The sequence below is a fragment of the Phoxinus phoxinus genome (genome assembly GCF_949152265.1).
Source record: "Phoxinus phoxinus genome assembly, chromosome: 23".
In the NCBI taxonomy this organism is placed as follows: Eukaryota; Metazoa; Chordata; class Actinopteri; order Cypriniformes; family Leuciscidae; genus Phoxinus; species Phoxinus phoxinus.
The window spans coordinates 9,202,874-9,219,452 of record NC_136898.1 but is presented as its reverse complement, the minus strand read 5'-3'; the positions used below and the strand labels follow the sequence as shown (position 1 = coordinate 9,219,452).

General features: G+C 38.0%; 2 protein-coding genes across 3 annotated transcripts in view; both read left to right on the top strand.

Annotated features, from left to right (window-relative positions):
• Nucleotides 1–1,996, top strand: part of LOC306991342 (neurobeachin-like) — a gene marked incomplete at its 3' end in the record, with an annotated part of 60,541 nt that extends 58,545 nt beyond the window's left edge. Inside the window, exon 7 of the mRNA XM_079599073.1 lies at nucleotides 1,925–1,996. Within this exon, the coding sequence (XP_079455199.1) occupies nucleotides 1,925–1,996 (72 nt within the window). The remainder of the gene's footprint in view (nucleotides 1–1,924) is intronic.
• Nucleotides 7–16,579, top strand: part of nbeaa (neurobeachin a) — a 43,837-nt gene continuing 27,264 nt past the window's right edge. For both annotated transcript variants that reach the window (XM_079600754.1, XM_079600753.1), the window contains exons 1-14: nucleotides 7–26; nucleotides 3,502–3,581; nucleotides 4,874–4,936; nucleotides 5,336–5,433; nucleotides 6,314–6,406; nucleotides 8,501–8,609; nucleotides 9,380–9,461; nucleotides 9,575–9,698; nucleotides 11,009–11,201; nucleotides 11,539–12,558; nucleotides 13,388–13,605; nucleotides 13,900–14,053; nucleotides 14,666–14,689; nucleotides 16,313–16,493. In XM_079600754.1, coding sequence (XP_079456880.1) covers nucleotides 3,549–3,581; nucleotides 4,874–4,936; nucleotides 5,336–5,433; nucleotides 6,314–6,406; nucleotides 8,501–8,609; nucleotides 9,380–9,461; nucleotides 9,575–9,698; nucleotides 11,009–11,201; nucleotides 11,539–12,558; nucleotides 13,388–13,605; nucleotides 13,900–14,053; nucleotides 14,666–14,689; nucleotides 16,313–16,493 — 2,392 coding nt within the window. In that variant the 5' untranslated portion in view covers nucleotides 7–26; nucleotides 3,502–3,548. The remainder of the gene's footprint in view (nucleotides 27–3,501; nucleotides 3,582–4,873; nucleotides 4,937–5,335; nucleotides 5,434–6,313; nucleotides 6,407–8,500; nucleotides 8,610–9,379; nucleotides 9,462–9,574; nucleotides 9,699–11,008; nucleotides 11,202–11,538; nucleotides 12,559–13,387; nucleotides 13,606–13,899; nucleotides 14,054–14,665; nucleotides 14,690–16,312; nucleotides 16,494–16,579) is intronic.

Here is a 16,579-nt window from a genome sequence, read left to right as displayed (position 1 = left end):
CAGCGGTATCACCCCTAAAGGCCTAGGTGAGTGCTCAAACACACGTCTACTTGCAGTGTTTACAGCCATATGTGGGTCCTTTATACTCCACGCTGAACACTTTGCTGACAGGATCCGGTACCAAAATTGGCCTAAATCAAATCCCTAGATCTTGAGATCTCATGTTCATTTTGATTTTAACAAAACAATATACCACAGAGGAAATGCACATGTTCTGTGAACAGCTGAGCAGTTCAGAAGTCCTCACACATGCTAGCCGGTTGTGGCAGGGTGGAGCGTGTGTCTACAAAAAGGCAATGTTAAGTGTGAATAAATCTTGAAACACAGCCCACTCCATCCCCCCCTCCCCCTCCCCCCTCCGTCAGTCTATTTTTGTATCCTGTGCACTTTTGTGCCTCAGACTTCTGTTCTCTCTTCAATCTAAATCTTGTTTTTCTCTCAAGATTACTTTCTCTCTCTGTCTCACTTTTGTTTTTTCCATTTTTCTCTCCCTTTCCCATTTTATCAGTCTCTTACTTGTCTCATTTTCTCTCACGCTGTGGTTTTTCTTTCACTTGTTTCTCCTTCATTCTTACTGTTTTCCCAAATGCCACATGCAAAATCTGTCAGTTTTTCCATCTGTTTGCCATCTCTCTCTTTCTCCATCCTGGGCTGTCATTCCCAGAGGTGAGTCTCTGAGTTAGATAGATGGTGTATGAAGTGAATGATTTGTAGCATCTAACATCTCTAACAGCATCACGAGGTGTTTTCCTGTCAGCAGTAATTATCTGACATCATTAGCTTCCCAATACAGATGATCACAATGATCTCCTTGTTTAACCAAGCATATAACATTTTATTGTGTATAAAGAGGCACTGATATTAAACTTCTGGCCGATGCAAATGAGCCAATAACCAATAACTGGCCAATATTACAGTTCTATACTGTTTTTTTCTAAATAAATGAATAAAAATCAAAACACTGAGAAATAAAAATCAATTGTTTTAAATGTAAATTTAGGCATAACAAGATGGCGGCTAAGGTTTAATAGTTTGAAGTCAGTAAGACTTAGTAGTCTCTTATACTCAGCAAAGCTTCATTTATTTGATCAAAAATACTATAATAACAGTTAATTTGTGAAATATTTTTACAGTTTTAAAAAACTTTTCCAATTTAACATATTTTTAAATGTGAATTATTCCTGTTACGGCAAAGCTGAATTTTCAGCATAATTTACTCCAGTCTTCAGAGTCACATGATCCTTCAGAAATCAAAATGCTGATTTGCTGCTTAAGAATAATTTCTTGTTCATTTCAATGTAGAAAACAGTTGTGCTGCTTAATATTTTTGTGGAAACTGAGATAAAAAAAATATTACTTGTTGAATAGAAAATTCAAAGTAACATAATTTAGTTGAATTTAAACTTTTACTTTTATATTTATATATACTTATATAAAATATACTTTATTTAAATACTTAATATACTTGTACTTTTATATTGTATATATTAGTGTTCACTAATATTACAATTCTGATCAATACATTTAAATTAAAAGCAAAACAAATCAAAATCTATTTTTAAAATGTGAATTTAGTCATCACAACATTATAACATAAAAGATGAGATATTAATGGATATTAATGGATATTAATTTTCAGATTTGCCTACTATTACATTTAGAATGCTTTCAAAGATGAACATAAGATAACGGCAAGTCATTTTAATGTAAAAATAGGATAAATGAGCATGCACATTTTTTGATATGCTGTGTGCATAAAAAGCTGTGCGTGTTTTTCAGTTTTTGGATGTTGTCCATTCTCTTCTATTATATTTATATAGCGGATATGTTGATCCATTCAGACAAGCCTATAGTTGCATTTCTTTCTTCCCTTCCCTGTGTACCACAGATGGCACTGTGACTTGTGTCTGCTTATCTCTGTTAGATGCAGAGCAAGTGTCACCATGGCAACCCCGTTGCCCTTCCCATGATGCTGCATGGGTCTGTCACATTGTAGAGTGTGTTTGTTTCCATGTAATGTACTGTAGTGTTAATTTCGACTCCTTTTAATGTTTAGTCTTAATTGGATTTTAAAATCCGATGTTAAAGTATAAATGTAAACTTTTGCTCAACAAAAACAGCCTTAATCTTATTCTAATTGCATTTCACAAAAGATTAATTTGCATAACTGTTACATGGATTCAAAGTCATTGACATACACTGTAAAAAATTATATGATCAATAAGTTATGACAACAACACATGTTTTTACATTGTTTTAACTCAAAAAAATAGTTGAATCTTGTATAACTTATTTTGATAAGTCAGTTTAATGTGATTTAAGTTGAAATGACTTAAATATCCAAGTAGATTGTACTTTAAAATAAGGACGCAATTTTTTTACAGTGTATATTTTGTCGTATTCTTGCAAATGCCACAGATCTGTGATAACAGGTAGCATTGATTGATCGTCTTAACTGACCTTGCTTTGACCCTTGGGATGCTGTGGGGTGGTCATCACGCTGAATGCTGTGAGCCACACATGCACTGACCCAAGACAGATCTGTCCTTCCAGATCTCTAGAAGAGCACAGTCTACACACCCGGTCATCAATTCTCTCACTGCACCAAATCACTGCAGCTGGGAAAGGTCAAGGGATATACCTGGCTACAAATAGACCTTGACCACGTTCATAGCTTACAAATCCTCACCGCCACAGAGCGCTTGTGTATGTAACTACACACAGAGTACAGAACTGCAGCACAAGGACGATGACGACACACACCAACACACACTTGATGTGAGGATGAACATGGCTTGAGATGGGAAAAGCCGCTGACCTGCTTCATTACATCACACGCATGCACTGAGCTGCGGCTTTTCATATAGGAAGCGATGTGAATTTTTTATGGCAGCTTTGTAACGTCTGTGCACCGCGTGTTCAATAAAAGATGAGGAGTGCGTTTGTGTCTGTTTGAGAAAGATAGTGAGGGATTGTAAGAGAAATAGGTGGTTGTGTGGTTTGGAAATGGGGTTGGTGTGTCGTTTAGGGGCTTGTATTCCCTAAGCTGCGTCTTAAGTGCTGTTTTTCTTGTGTGTTGTGTGTCACTGTACTATATTCAGTTTGAACCCATCGTAAGAAACCTGCAGCTTTGAGCTGCGGCTTTTCCCTCGTCCCTGAAAAATGAAACAAGTAATTCCTTACAAGATCCGGGTTTTAGTTTGTTCATTAATATGTGAGTCACTAGAAAAACATGTTGTTGGTTTTTTTTGTGTCAGTTTTGGGAAATATTCAAAGAGAGTGACACATTTTATAACGTGCTCTGCTAAATATGTTTTTTCAACATTAGCTTAGGAATAAAAATGGCAAAAGGCATTTTGCTTGTTTTTTGGTTCATTGATGATGACTAATAGCACATATTAAGCATCTCAGGTTTATATAAATGCCATACGCAGGTGTTTATTAAGAGTTTAGATGTGTGAAACCGATGTAATTGTTGTAAATTACTGTGTTTTTTTACAGATGGTCCACGGCCCTCTCAGAAGGAAATTATATCCCTGCGGGCGTTCATGCTTCTTTTCCTCAAACAACTCATTCTCAAGGTGAGACTGTACAAAATCACTATAGATTTATTTTTTTTCTTCTTTTTTTTTGTAAATATTAAAGTGTGTGTGTGTGTATATATATAAACACACACACACACACACACATATATATATATATATATATATATATATATATATATATATATATGTATATGTTATAAATGTATTATATATATGTGCGTTATAAAAGTATTATAGAAATATATGTTATAAAAGTATTATTTTATATTTATATTATTTTTTACACTATTTTTAATTGTGCATTTTATGTATTTGAATGCAATTATTGATATATTACTATTTTGTAATCATTAAAGACTATATAGCATAGGAATAAATCATATCCCTGATGCATATTTTCTAGTTAGACTTTATAATAAAACTTGTCATACATTAAGTATAAAAAGAGTTACATCTTTGACACACATGGTAACTTTCCATTTCATTTCTGCTTTGCTTGCTATGCGCATCAGTGCATCACTTTGTTCTTCAAAACTGATTTTATTTGACATGTCATTGCAGTGAATCGGGCAGCTTGAATAAAATGCATTAGTTCCCAAGCAGTGACAGCCAGAAGACACATCTGCTTTGTCAAAATAACACAATTTATCCTAATTTTTCCCAGAAATATGATCCGGTTTGTAAAGCAGTCATGTAGAAATGAGGGCCAACACTGAGAGAGTTGCATTATGGATCATCTCTCGACACAAAGAAATGTGTGTTTTGTGTGCACTCTAGGCTATTGTCCTGTTTTGGGAAGCACGATGTGGTTGCCAAGCAGCACGTTTTATTCATTTAGCCGCTGCCTTTTTGTTTTGTTCCTATAATATTCTGCCCCTTTTCCACATTTTCTGGCTTTTTGTGTAATTATAAGCGTTGTGAGAGGCCTGTAATAGTGGCCCCAATCCATCACAAACACCCTTTACTTCACCAAACACAGCATTGAGACTCACTCACACTAATACAATGTAAAGCAGCTACCAGCAACATCTAATGATTTCCTATTCATTCAGAACCTACCCAACTTAATTAACAGAAATGACAGAAAACAGAAGTATTTCTTCAAAAGGCCAAACATCATAGAATATTTCAAAGCCAATATCCATAGCATGCAAGCGTTCCTTAACTCAAATATCAACAAAGCAAAACAGTGGAAATGTTCAAATTGAAAATGTGGATATTTCTGTTTTTTTTTATTGCTAGTATTAATTTCTTTATTGATAAAATAATTCATTAACACTGAGAGTGGGTCTGCTTGTATCTAATCTTTTGCTTTTCTTTTTTTTTAGGACCGAGGAGTGAAGGAAGATGAGTTGCAGAGTATATTGAACTACCTGCTAACCATGCATGAGGTAAAATTGATCAATAAACAGAGCAAAAGGTCTCATGGGCTCATTTTCCTCAGCCTTTATCAAACAGGCCATGTTCTTGATGAAAAACAAGCTGCTTTAATCAGTCTGGACGGCTGAAATGTTCACCTCAGGTGTCAGAAGTGCAGAAGTCTTTGAGTCCATCAGGAAGGCACTAGTATTATCCTGAAAGCTACATTAATGTTTTGATCGAGTCTCATGAAATTGCTGTAATGCACCATCTCTGCAGCCATTTGATTGAAAACACCAAATGAATCCTGAAAACTGCTAGTTAAGTGCAGGATTATATAACCCCCAGACATTTGAAAGGGTATCTAGTGGATCATTACCGTCTACTCTGGTGTGGTTCAATGTCTGTTTGTTCATTTTCCTCTCCTATAGGACGAAAACATCCATGATGTGCTTCAGCTCTTGGTCGCACTCATGTCTGAACACCCCGCCTCCATGATCCCTGCCTTCGACCAGAGGAATGGAATACGGTGAGGCCTCAGGGACAAACGGCTCTTGCATGGTCTGGTTATGTAACTGAAATAGATTTGGTCTGTCACAGCTGCATCAATCACATTTCCTCTTGCCTCACAACCGATCACAAGGGACCTAAGTGCTTATTTGAACTGCCTTCCCTGTGAATTCTTGTTTGATCTGCCCTCCTCTTATAACATTTTATTACTAGGGCTGCCAATCGATTCAGATATGTAATCACAGTTATTCTCATGTTTTTTTGTGGTTAACCCTCTGGTGGTCAAAAATGACAAATAAAATGCAATGAAATGGATGTATTATTTTTTAGTTCGATCATTTTTTTATTTAATATTTAGTAGTTTTAGGTTATTTGATGGTACTAAATTATATTTATGCAGTAGTTATAATCCATTTATTCACTTTTTGAGGATGGACCTGAAAATTAATTTTACAACTTAAACTGTCATAAATTTGGCAGATTATTACTGAAGTTAAAAAAAGTTTTAAAAAAAGGTAACTTGAAAAAAATGATAGAATTTTACGCTTTTTATGAAAAATGCACAAAAATACTATTTTAAATTAGTATATATTTTCCAAGACTCTTTTTACTCCAACACTGTGAGAAAATCAAAGCCAGGAATCTAAACAAGTTGTGTTCCAAATTTGAGCTTGATCTCAAAAAAATTCGCTTTCAGTTAGATTTTGTTTGGGCGCAGTACCAAAGGTTTCCACTAGATGAAATTAGTTTCCCATTCATTTCCAATGCTGTCATTTTTGACCATGAGGAGTACAACATTTTTGGTGTGCGTGTTCACATAGCAAGTGCCACAACCAAAGGGTTAAAGGGATAGTACACATTAACCTACAATTTATGAATCTTTGATATTTCCTTTTCAGAGTCATCTACAAACTCCTGGCCTCCAAAAGCGAGAGTATACGAGTCCAAGCGCTAAAAGTTCTTGGCTACTTCCTGAAACATCTTGGACACAAGTGCGTATTAATGATCAAAACATTTGTGTGAATGATGTGTGGCTATTTTGACTTGTATATGAGCAAACAAAGCTGTATGTTAACATGCAAAGAGACCATGGCTGGGTCATTCCTACTATGCGGTTATTTTTCATCTCCCCGTCGTACTGTATATGTCTTAATATATTTTGTAAAATATTACGCTCACAATTTGAAGGTGGACATATTATAGCTCCATATATTTAATCTTATTTCATCACAGTTAGTGAACATAAGGGTGAAATTGAATTAACTACACTGCTTCACTACATGTTTTACTTGATTATGTTTTTACTACATCTGGTTTGAACAGATGATGCCATTTTTTAAAAACTGGCAAGGTATTTAGAAATCTTTTTTATTTTGAAATCTTTATCTTTTTTAGATATTTATTTGACACATTAATTAAAATATATATATTACGGTAACTTTTTCTTTTTTCTAATCGGAATGTTTTAAACAAAATGTTCTCTTAGTAATTTGAAGAAAAAAAATCTTCTTTTTTTTTCACCATGCAAGTCTTTTGTGCAATCTCTTTACATAACAAGAGGCATCATCCTCCAGAGACTATGCTTTTTGGCGTTTTGGTAATACTTTAGTTTAAAGTCCAAATCTCACTATTAACTAGTTGCTTGTTAGCATGCATATTACCGGTACTATGATATTGGCTGTTTATTAGTACCTAAACTTAACAACTACCTTACTAAGTTTATTGAGGCAAAAGTCATAGTTAATAGTTAGTTAATAGTGAGAATTGGACCCTAAACTAATATGTGACCCTAGTTTTTATGTGTCGATCGATCCTCTTGATACAATGACAGTATCACAAGTATTTACACTTATTTTTGCACTTACACCTGCGTGTCTTAATCATTGAGACAAGCATGTTACCGACAGGATCAAAAACTGAGAAACGAAACCAGATCTTTGGATAGGCATACATGCGGACCATCCTCTCTCTCTCTCTCTCTCGCTCTCGCTCTCGCTCTCTCGCACCCAGATAGTGTGATCATACTGTATATTGTAACGCTAACCAAAGAATGACTGTAAGGGAATAAAATGAATGCTGCGTTAAATATTTCTAGCTTGTTAGACACGCTGTTCATTTTCTTTTAAGTTCTTGAGCTTCAGCAGTGCATATTTCTGAAAGTCTGGTACAGTATAACCTTTAATAGATATACTCCCTTCGATTACAACACAGCCACGTTTATGGTTTTTGTAGTGCAAACGGTACTGTACGGACGCATGAACCTGCCCTTTCAGGAGGGGAAGAGAGCACATTTAGAGAACGAAGCTGACAGGACGTGTTAAACGCACAGGCTACTGCCAGAATAATCGTTCTGACAGAGCGTGTGTCCGGCAAGGCAGAGCTTTAGACAAGATAAGATGATGCTACGAAGGTTATTCATCATTATTTAGACACCAGTTACTTTCCTGCTTACATATTAAATGAAATATAAAAATCAAAGACATTTTTGCGCTTGTTTATCATCAAATCGTACATAAAATCTGGTTAATGTCACTTCCAGATCCTGTTTTCTTGACTTCCCTAGGAGTAAATGTGTCAAAATAACCAACATTTATTTAAAAAATGCATAAAGGATAAAAAAAAAAAATCAGTGTTCATATCTCTGTTATTACAATTTTTTAGAAAGTTCAGCTTAATGTTAGACACGCCCACTTGCAGAACTGGCGTCATGTATTTGCATATTAATCTGTCATTTGCATATTCAGTCTGTTGTGTGTGTCTGAGAGGTGAATTAAATGCATTTGACCGGCAGTCTTTGTGCTGTCACGTCCCCTCCCCCTGACTGATGTGCTCGGGAATGCTGATGTCTCCGAGAGGCTGTAAGAGGGCCACTGACAGCTGTGTGTTTGTGTGCCCTTGAGGAGTGTGGTGTCACTTCTAATCGCATCAGTGTGCCAGTGGCATGCATCTCCTCATTGATCCTAATGGCGTGGAAGACTTGGGGGTAAAATTGAACTCGTGAGGGAGTTTATGCAATGTGACCGCAAACAACATGGCACATGCGCCTCTTATCTCACTTCCCCTGTGCTCTGTGTGTGTGTGTACAGGAGGAAGGTGGAGATCATGCACACACACAGCCTCTTCACGTTGCTCGGAGAACGACTAATGATGCACACCAGCACTGTGACCATCACCACCTACAACACGCTCTACGAGGTATCAGCCTGTCTGTGTATATTTTTAGCAACACTTCCTATGATGCCTGTATGCAATGCATTATAAATGTATTTACAAAGGTGCACTCAGTATTTTTTTATGTTTATGTAGCTCTAAGCAATATGGCAGTTATCATGAATGACATCAATGTAGAATCAAACGATTTTAGTCACAAGTGCCGTTGTAGAAATTATCTATTTGGTTGTATGATTATAACCACCTTGAAATTTTACCAGAAGCAAGTGTCCAATATCAAGAAACATTCATGTCCTTGATATTCATGGAAAAATGCAATTTAAAGTCTTATAACCATTGTAATCATTTAAATCTTTTAAAAAATATGTGTTGCCACAGTTATTAAAGCAATGAGCCAAAAGAGGCTGTCCATGCTATGATTTTAGCAAGAGTAAAAGAGTGCTTTTAGTTTTAAGCATGAAAAAGTTATTATGTAGATTATGTAACACACCAATGCTTAATAAACAGTTAATAAACAGATTATATACCGTAGTTTCATGCAATGTTAATATAGGATAGAATATATAATAAAATATTATTAATTAGATGCATATATATTTTTATAACATTAATCAATTTGTTTTCAAAATATTAATTGTTATTATTTATTTATTTTATTATTATTATTACGTGTTATGTAATTTTCTCTCTGAAACCTTATCTTGTATATTTATAAGAATTAGGATTATGCGTTTTTGAATAAAATGTGCATAAAACTGATTTTCGGTAATCAAACTGAATTTTGTCTGACATAGATCTTGACGGAACAGGTTTGCACTCAGGTGGTGCACAAGCCTCACCCAGAACCCGATTCTACAGTCAAGATCCAAAACCCCAGTGAGTGTCGTGTCTGTTGTTCGTTTCATTTCTAGGGTACTGCTCTGTACTTTTGTTTAAACTATTGTGTAAATGTCCAAACTCAACATCTTTTTTCTTTTTGATTCTTTCAGTGATTCTTAAGGTCGTGGCCACGCTGCTTAAAAGCTCTTCCCCCAGTGCTGAGCTGATGGAAGTGCGACGCCTCTTCCTGTCCGATATGATCAAACTCTTCAGCAACAGCAGAGAGAACAGACGGTAAGCCGTTTTCACACACTAGTGGCGATCACTAAATCTGCGGGGGTGTTTTTTTGTCAAAAGTAAAAGTTTGATGTACACAGTTTTTCATGTAGAAAACATTACGCTTAGAATATCAATGAGCAAACAATTCTAGTATATTTTTAAAAAGCATATTTAATGTGCAATTAGTATTTTGTAATATTTAGATTTTCATTCAGTTTGAGAAGGCAATTCCTCCCTTACCTCCTCTGAGAAAACACTACAGACACATAAAAACAAACCCAAATATTTATAGATAAATATACATAAAAATAACACGCAATAAAGCACATAGCCATACAAATCTCCTTGTACATACAAACATTCCCACAGAAACCCAGACATATGCAGACATTACAATATTTTTACACACGCAAGCTGTATGCAAACATCAGAAGCATTTAGCGTCTCCCTCTCAGTGGGAAAGACGCTCCCTCCTATTAAATCAATTAGTGTCATAATTAATGCATTGAGGAATGAAGATTTGAAGTGGCATTCTCTCTGCATTGTTCCGTTTCATGGGTTCCTGCAGAGAGACTAAACCGGACTCACCTTTTGGACTCGGGTTTGCCTTATTTGCTCATTAGCAAGGTTTAGTTACTTTGTGTGTGTGTACTTTTATCCTAAACAAGCCAATGGCGCACCATGCACCCAGGCCCACTCAGTCAGCTGCTGCCATGGTTACAACTGCATACCAAAATCGCAATGCATATTTTATCATTGGTGAAGTGGGACTGCTTGTTTTTCTATTCCATAACAAGCCCTGCATTCTGAAGTGAGCAGACGTTTTGGGAATCTGAGACGGCCAGAGTGAAGGAAGAGTGAAGTTCCATGAATGAATTAAACATGGCATGGGGGGGTCATAATTAGGTCATGTGACAATAATAGAGTTTATTACGGTTTAAAATGTTTATCATTGTATAATGTGCTCTGTTTCACACACCATTAAAACAAAACAAAATATCCAATTGAATCACAACATTATTATGTACAGTATGAAAATTGATATTGATTTTGAAATTGTTTTGGAATATTAACTTCAAATAAGCAATTAGATTACCCAAAGGTAATTTAAATGTCAAAATAGAGGAAATTAGCAATATCCAGTAATCTTCTGAAAACCACTAGTTTTCCATTAGAATAGTCACTGTTAAAACCAGAGCTTTTAACTCGGTTAACATTCTGCTGGAGTGAATAATTAGTCCGTTCCATCTAAATTGGCATTGTGGTACCATTGTAATGTGTGTGTGTGTGTGTGTGTGTGTGTGTGTGTGTGTGTGTGTGTGTAGGTGTCTGCTGCAGTGTTCAGTGTGGCAGGACTGGATGTTCTCTCTGGGCTACATTAACCCAAAGAACCCGGAAGAGCAGAAGATCACCGAAATGGTCTACAACATATTCCGAATCCTGCTCTACCATGCCATCAAGTACGAGTGGGGAGGCTGGCGTGTGTGGGTGGACACACTCTCCATCGCCCACTCCAAGGTTAGAGCAAGCCAGTCTGCAGCTTTAATCCCTTTTCTTGACATATTTAGTTTCGTTATATCACATTTAATGGTTTTAATGCATTTATTATGTCTGTGAAGGATGAAACGGTTGTTATTTTTATATATCTCCACTCTCTGGCCTTGTCTTTTGGTCATGTTCATGGTAATAGCATCTGATTTTAGTTAAATGCAGATCAACCTGTTTTTGCTTAATTGGATAAAGTGCAATGATCCTAATGATTTCATCTAATGGGGGAGATGCTAAGATAAATATCTGCTTGGAAAGTAAACCAACACCAAAGAACACTCACAACTACTACCCCTGACCTCTTTAGGTGACCTACGAAGCGCACAAGGAGTACCTGGCAAAGATGTATGAGGAGTACCAACGACAAGAGGAAGAGAACATCAAGAAAGGGAAAAAGGGTTCAGTCAGCACAATTTCCGGCCTTTCTGCCCAACCCGCCACTGTCAATGGAAACCTAGAGATCCGCGAGATTGATGACACATCTCAGACGCAAACACCGGAGAGTGAGGTGGACTATGGAGAGAACGCAGACTCTCGAATCCTGCTGGCAGAAGCCAAAGGCCCGGAGGGTGAAGCTGAACGGTCGGTCGCAGGGGTTCGCGTGGAAGTCCATGACTTGCTGGTGGACATAAAAGCGGAGAAGGTGGAGGCTACAGAGGTTAAATTAGACGATCTGGATCTGTCCCCGGAGGTTCTCGGAGGAGGAGGGGGCATGGAGAATGGCCCCTTGGTGGAAGTAGACTCGCTGTTGGACAGCGCCTACTGTGCAGCAGTTCACAAGCTCAATGGGAGCCTTGTCCCCAAAGAGGAGGAAAGCGTTGTGGTTGGTTTGACGGAAGACGATGGGAACCTGGGGCCTCTAATCACACTCGCAGATGAGAAGGACAGTGTTCCCAGCAACAATGGCTTCCTGTTCCCCAAGGTGGACGAGAAGCTGCTTCCCTCATTGGCGTCAACAGAGCCCCTGGTGCTGCCCAGCCCCGAACAGCCCCCTTGTTCAACAACTCCACATACTTCAAGTGCCAGTGACGACCTCAGCCTGTTGGCTCACATGACGTCTTGTGGTTCAGACCTGGTTCAAACCCCAGGTGGCCTAGCAGAGGATGATGGGTTTAAGTTGCAGAGCACCTTGGCGGACATCAGCACGCTGGCAGAGGCCGAGGCCCAGGCTGCAGCCAGGGCAGCAGAGTGTTTGGAGCAGGAGGTTGGGGAGGCCAGGGCAGGAAAGAGCGGAGGGGACGCAGCCAGCACTACTTCAGACACGGAGAGATCCGACGACGGAAAGGACAAAGAAATGAAGAAAATTCAGACCACAGCCACCACACAGGTGCAAATCACTCATTCTCTCTTATCATTTTTATAGTTTGTCCACAAATTGCAACTGGAAATGTTTACTCACCCTCATGTAACCAAACCGGTATGACTTACTTTCTTCTGCTGAACAAAAAGAGATGTTAGGCATGATGTTCATGATGCTCTTTTTCATATTATGAAAGTACATGTGGATGGATGCTGTAGTCCTTAAAATGAAAAAAAAAAAAAAACACTGTAAAGTAGTCCATATGATGTTCAAGTTTTTTGAAATCATACAATGGCTTTCTGTGAGGATCAGGCCAAGATTTAAATAATTATCCTCTGAAATCTCATTCAAACTTTTGAATTTTAAAACTGGTGCATTACATTCAAAAAAGAGTTATTGACGTTAAACCTTGCGTAACACATTTCGAAGTGATATATTTCAATATACAGGGTGGCAAATCCTGCTTCTGGAGAACCACCTTCCTGCAGAGTTTAGCTCCAGCACATCTGTCTGGAGGTTTCTAGTGTTTAAATTGGGGCTCGAGCAAAAACCCTGCTGAAAGGTGACCCTCCAGGAGCAGCATTGGACACCCTGTACATTTACACAACTGAGGTTTGGGATCTGAAGACAAGGGGTAGATCTAGAAGATCTCCTTTTGTGTTCCACTGAGGATAAACAGTTTAAATGGGTTTGCAACAACATGATGGTGAGTGACCTAACCCTTTAAATAGGTTTCCACAACCTCAGTCTGGTTTAGAACCATAAAAAATAAATGAACAAATGAATCGCAGAATAAACTAGCAAGCAATCAGAGCCAGTTGCTTAGATGAATGATTGAACTTGTGCTTTCCTGCAGGCTCTTCATGGACGTATGTCGAGTCAGATGGAAAGGGACCTCCGTGTGGATCTGGGCTTCCGGGGAATGCCGATGACAGAGGAACAGAGGCGGCAGTTCAGCCCCGGTCCTCGCACTACCATGTTCCGTATCCCAGAATTCAAGTGGTCGCCCATGCATCAGCGCCTTCTCACTGACTTGTTGTTCGCCCTGGAAAGTGACGTACACATGTGGAGGAGGTATGAGGGTTTGTGGCCTTCAGAAATGATAGCGTGTTCCCGGATGAACATCTTGAGTTGGTCCTGGAAAAACATTCCTGATCCGCATCCCCAACCCTACTCCTTTCCCTATCCTTAAACCTGATTGGTTGAAAAGCATGTTGTTCCAGGGCCATCAACAAGGATGTTATAATCTAATTATCTCTACCCTTTTTGAGTTACTTGACAGTGAAATGCTGAAGGGATTAATATGTTGCATACTTTTTACATGCTCTTGCCTCACTGCTGTCTTTCTTTGTTCTCTCTTTCTCTCAGCCACTCTACAAAATCTGTCATGGACTTCGTAAACAGTAACGAGAACATTATATTTGTCCACAACACCATCCACCTAATTTCTCAGATGGTTGATAACATCATTATAGCGTGTGGTGGGATCCTGCCCTTGCTCTCTGCTGCCACCTCCCCATCTGTAAGTGGCACATGATCGCCCCCTAGTGGATATTCACATCAGTACAACATCTTTGAATTATAAAACCACTTTTTAGTGGCAGGTTTTTCTTTTTTTCTGGTTGAAAGGGATGTAATGGGAACATTTAGAGTCTTCTAGAAGAAATTTTTTTTTTCCTGTTCTAGTCCCCGAATATCGCTGAAAGTTATAAATGAGGGCGACAATGCGTGTCTCATCTTATACTTATGAGGTGCTATCACCAGGACGTATTTCAAGAGTAAGAGTGCTGACTCCAGATCAGTATTTTTTTTTACACACAGAAACATCATTGAGTGCTGCTGATGGCAAATTGTGTCTTACCCTGGCCTGAGATTCTTATCTTAAATGTGAACACAATCCCTAATTTTGCCACTTTCTTCTCCTATGTTCTTTGACATCTTACCTGCAACTTAACCTTTTCATTTCTGGCAAGCATTCTTACAGCTTTATCTGAAATGTCCTCTGTTTACTGACTCTATTTTTTTATTAGCCATCTTTTGGTGCTCCTTTTGTTGTCTGTACTGTATCTAATTCCTTACTTTCCCCCTTCCCTCTAATTCTCTTTCTGTTTCTCTCCTTTTGTTTTGCATGTAGAGTTCTAAGGTTAGTGCGAACCCTGTAAGTTCCAATTAATTTATTCTTCTCTAATGTTCACAGCATTCATTTTTTAACGCTACATTTTAATATCAATAGTATTACAGTCCATGATCCATTTCAGATCATTTCCATCTTTTTCAGACTCAGACCATGTCTTTATTCATTCATTTGAATGACAGAAATGTTATTAATTGTGTTATTAAAGTTGTTTATGTTGTGCTGACCAATATCCCTCTACTTGCACTATAACGGTATTAGAAGTGCAGCATCATGCAAGGTTTTAGTTACATAGAAATGCGATGTTTGCTGTCAGCCATGAATAATTTATTCTGTAAGCAAAGGTGTCCAATAAGTATTGAGTTGTATCTGGCTGGTCATGTGATTTCAAAATGGCCCCATGTTAGTAGTTAGTAAACATGATTTTAAACATATTTTATTATTATCTAAGTGCCATTTATGTGTCTTTTGTTTTACTCTTTTAATTAGTTCAACAAATGAATGCACCTTGGGATTGAGATTATTGATAAGAGATTATGGATGTATTATAATGCAAACTAATCAGTATTGATCTTTTACATGCTCTATATATCACTTTAAGTGGTCATATCTGATAAAAGAAGCTTATCACACCTCCCATATGTTTGTGTTTCATCATCATAGTCTGTTATTCATGACAAACCTTCGCAAAGACACATATACTGATGTTAAATTGCATTAAATGAATGAACACACACTGTGGTGCTGTGCTAAACCCCCAGCTCTATTGGTCCGTTAATAAGGATCTTTATTAAATGTCAACTTCATTTGTTCCCCTCTGTGTTGGTCATAAAGACACAAGGAAGTTCTTGCTTACAGAAAGGGGCAAAAAGCAATGAAGTTAATAGCCTGCCAGGAAGCTCTGGCACAGGGGCAGAGGTTGGTCTGAGCTGTCGCTCCTATACATACCCACAATGCACTGCTGTGTGACCTCTTTATCCACCACTATTATGTCTCCTAGCAACGAGCATGTTCCCAGTTTTCAACATCAATTGTGTTATTTTCAGCACTCAACTCTGGTCAGGTCACTACACTTAGGGTTTTAAGTCCGGTAGTAGTTCATATCTCCGTCAAACTATTTAAAAGTTATAATTTTTCAAAAGAGACTTTAAAAGGTCCAGCATTTCTTTAAAACAAAAGTGGGTGTCTGTTCTTATGGAACTTTGACTTGACAAAAAGTTTTTCTTTTGTGATATACCATGTAATTATGTCAAACATTTGAAATTGATGTTGCAAAATGGTGATGTGTTCCTTGACCACTGCAAAGATCAACACCGCCTGTTCACACTCAAATGGGTGTCACTCTGGTTTGAACACACTTCCCCCTGTGTGGTGTTTTTCTCAGCACCTTCCTCCCCACCACAGGCATTTAAATGTGTTTGAGAGGCATGTTTCATGTGAAGTTTGCCTGGCATTATTGATTTGCTGCTATCACACATTTGTTTGTCCATCAGCACATTGTTAACAGTAAAATTCTTTATAGGTGTAAGCATTACTCTGTGTTTTAGTCTTATATTGTGTGTGCGTGCGTGGTGTGTGTGTGTTTGTAAAAATGAATTGGGATATGTTTCTAAACATCTGGATTTCGATTATGTGTGTGTGTCACAGACGGAGCTTGAGAATGTGGAGGCGACACAAGGTATGTCGTCAGAGACTGCGGTCACGTTTCTCAGCAGGCTGATGGCCATGGTGGACGTGCTCGTGTTCGCCAGTTCTCTTAATTTCAGCGAGATCGAGGCTGAAAAGAACATGTCGTCAGGGGGATTAATGCGCCAGTGTCTACGATTAGGTATGTATGATGAATCTTACCCATGTGCACTTTCAAATATGTCCCTTGACTGAGTAAAGTAGTTTCAATGTAAGGTCCTTGTACCT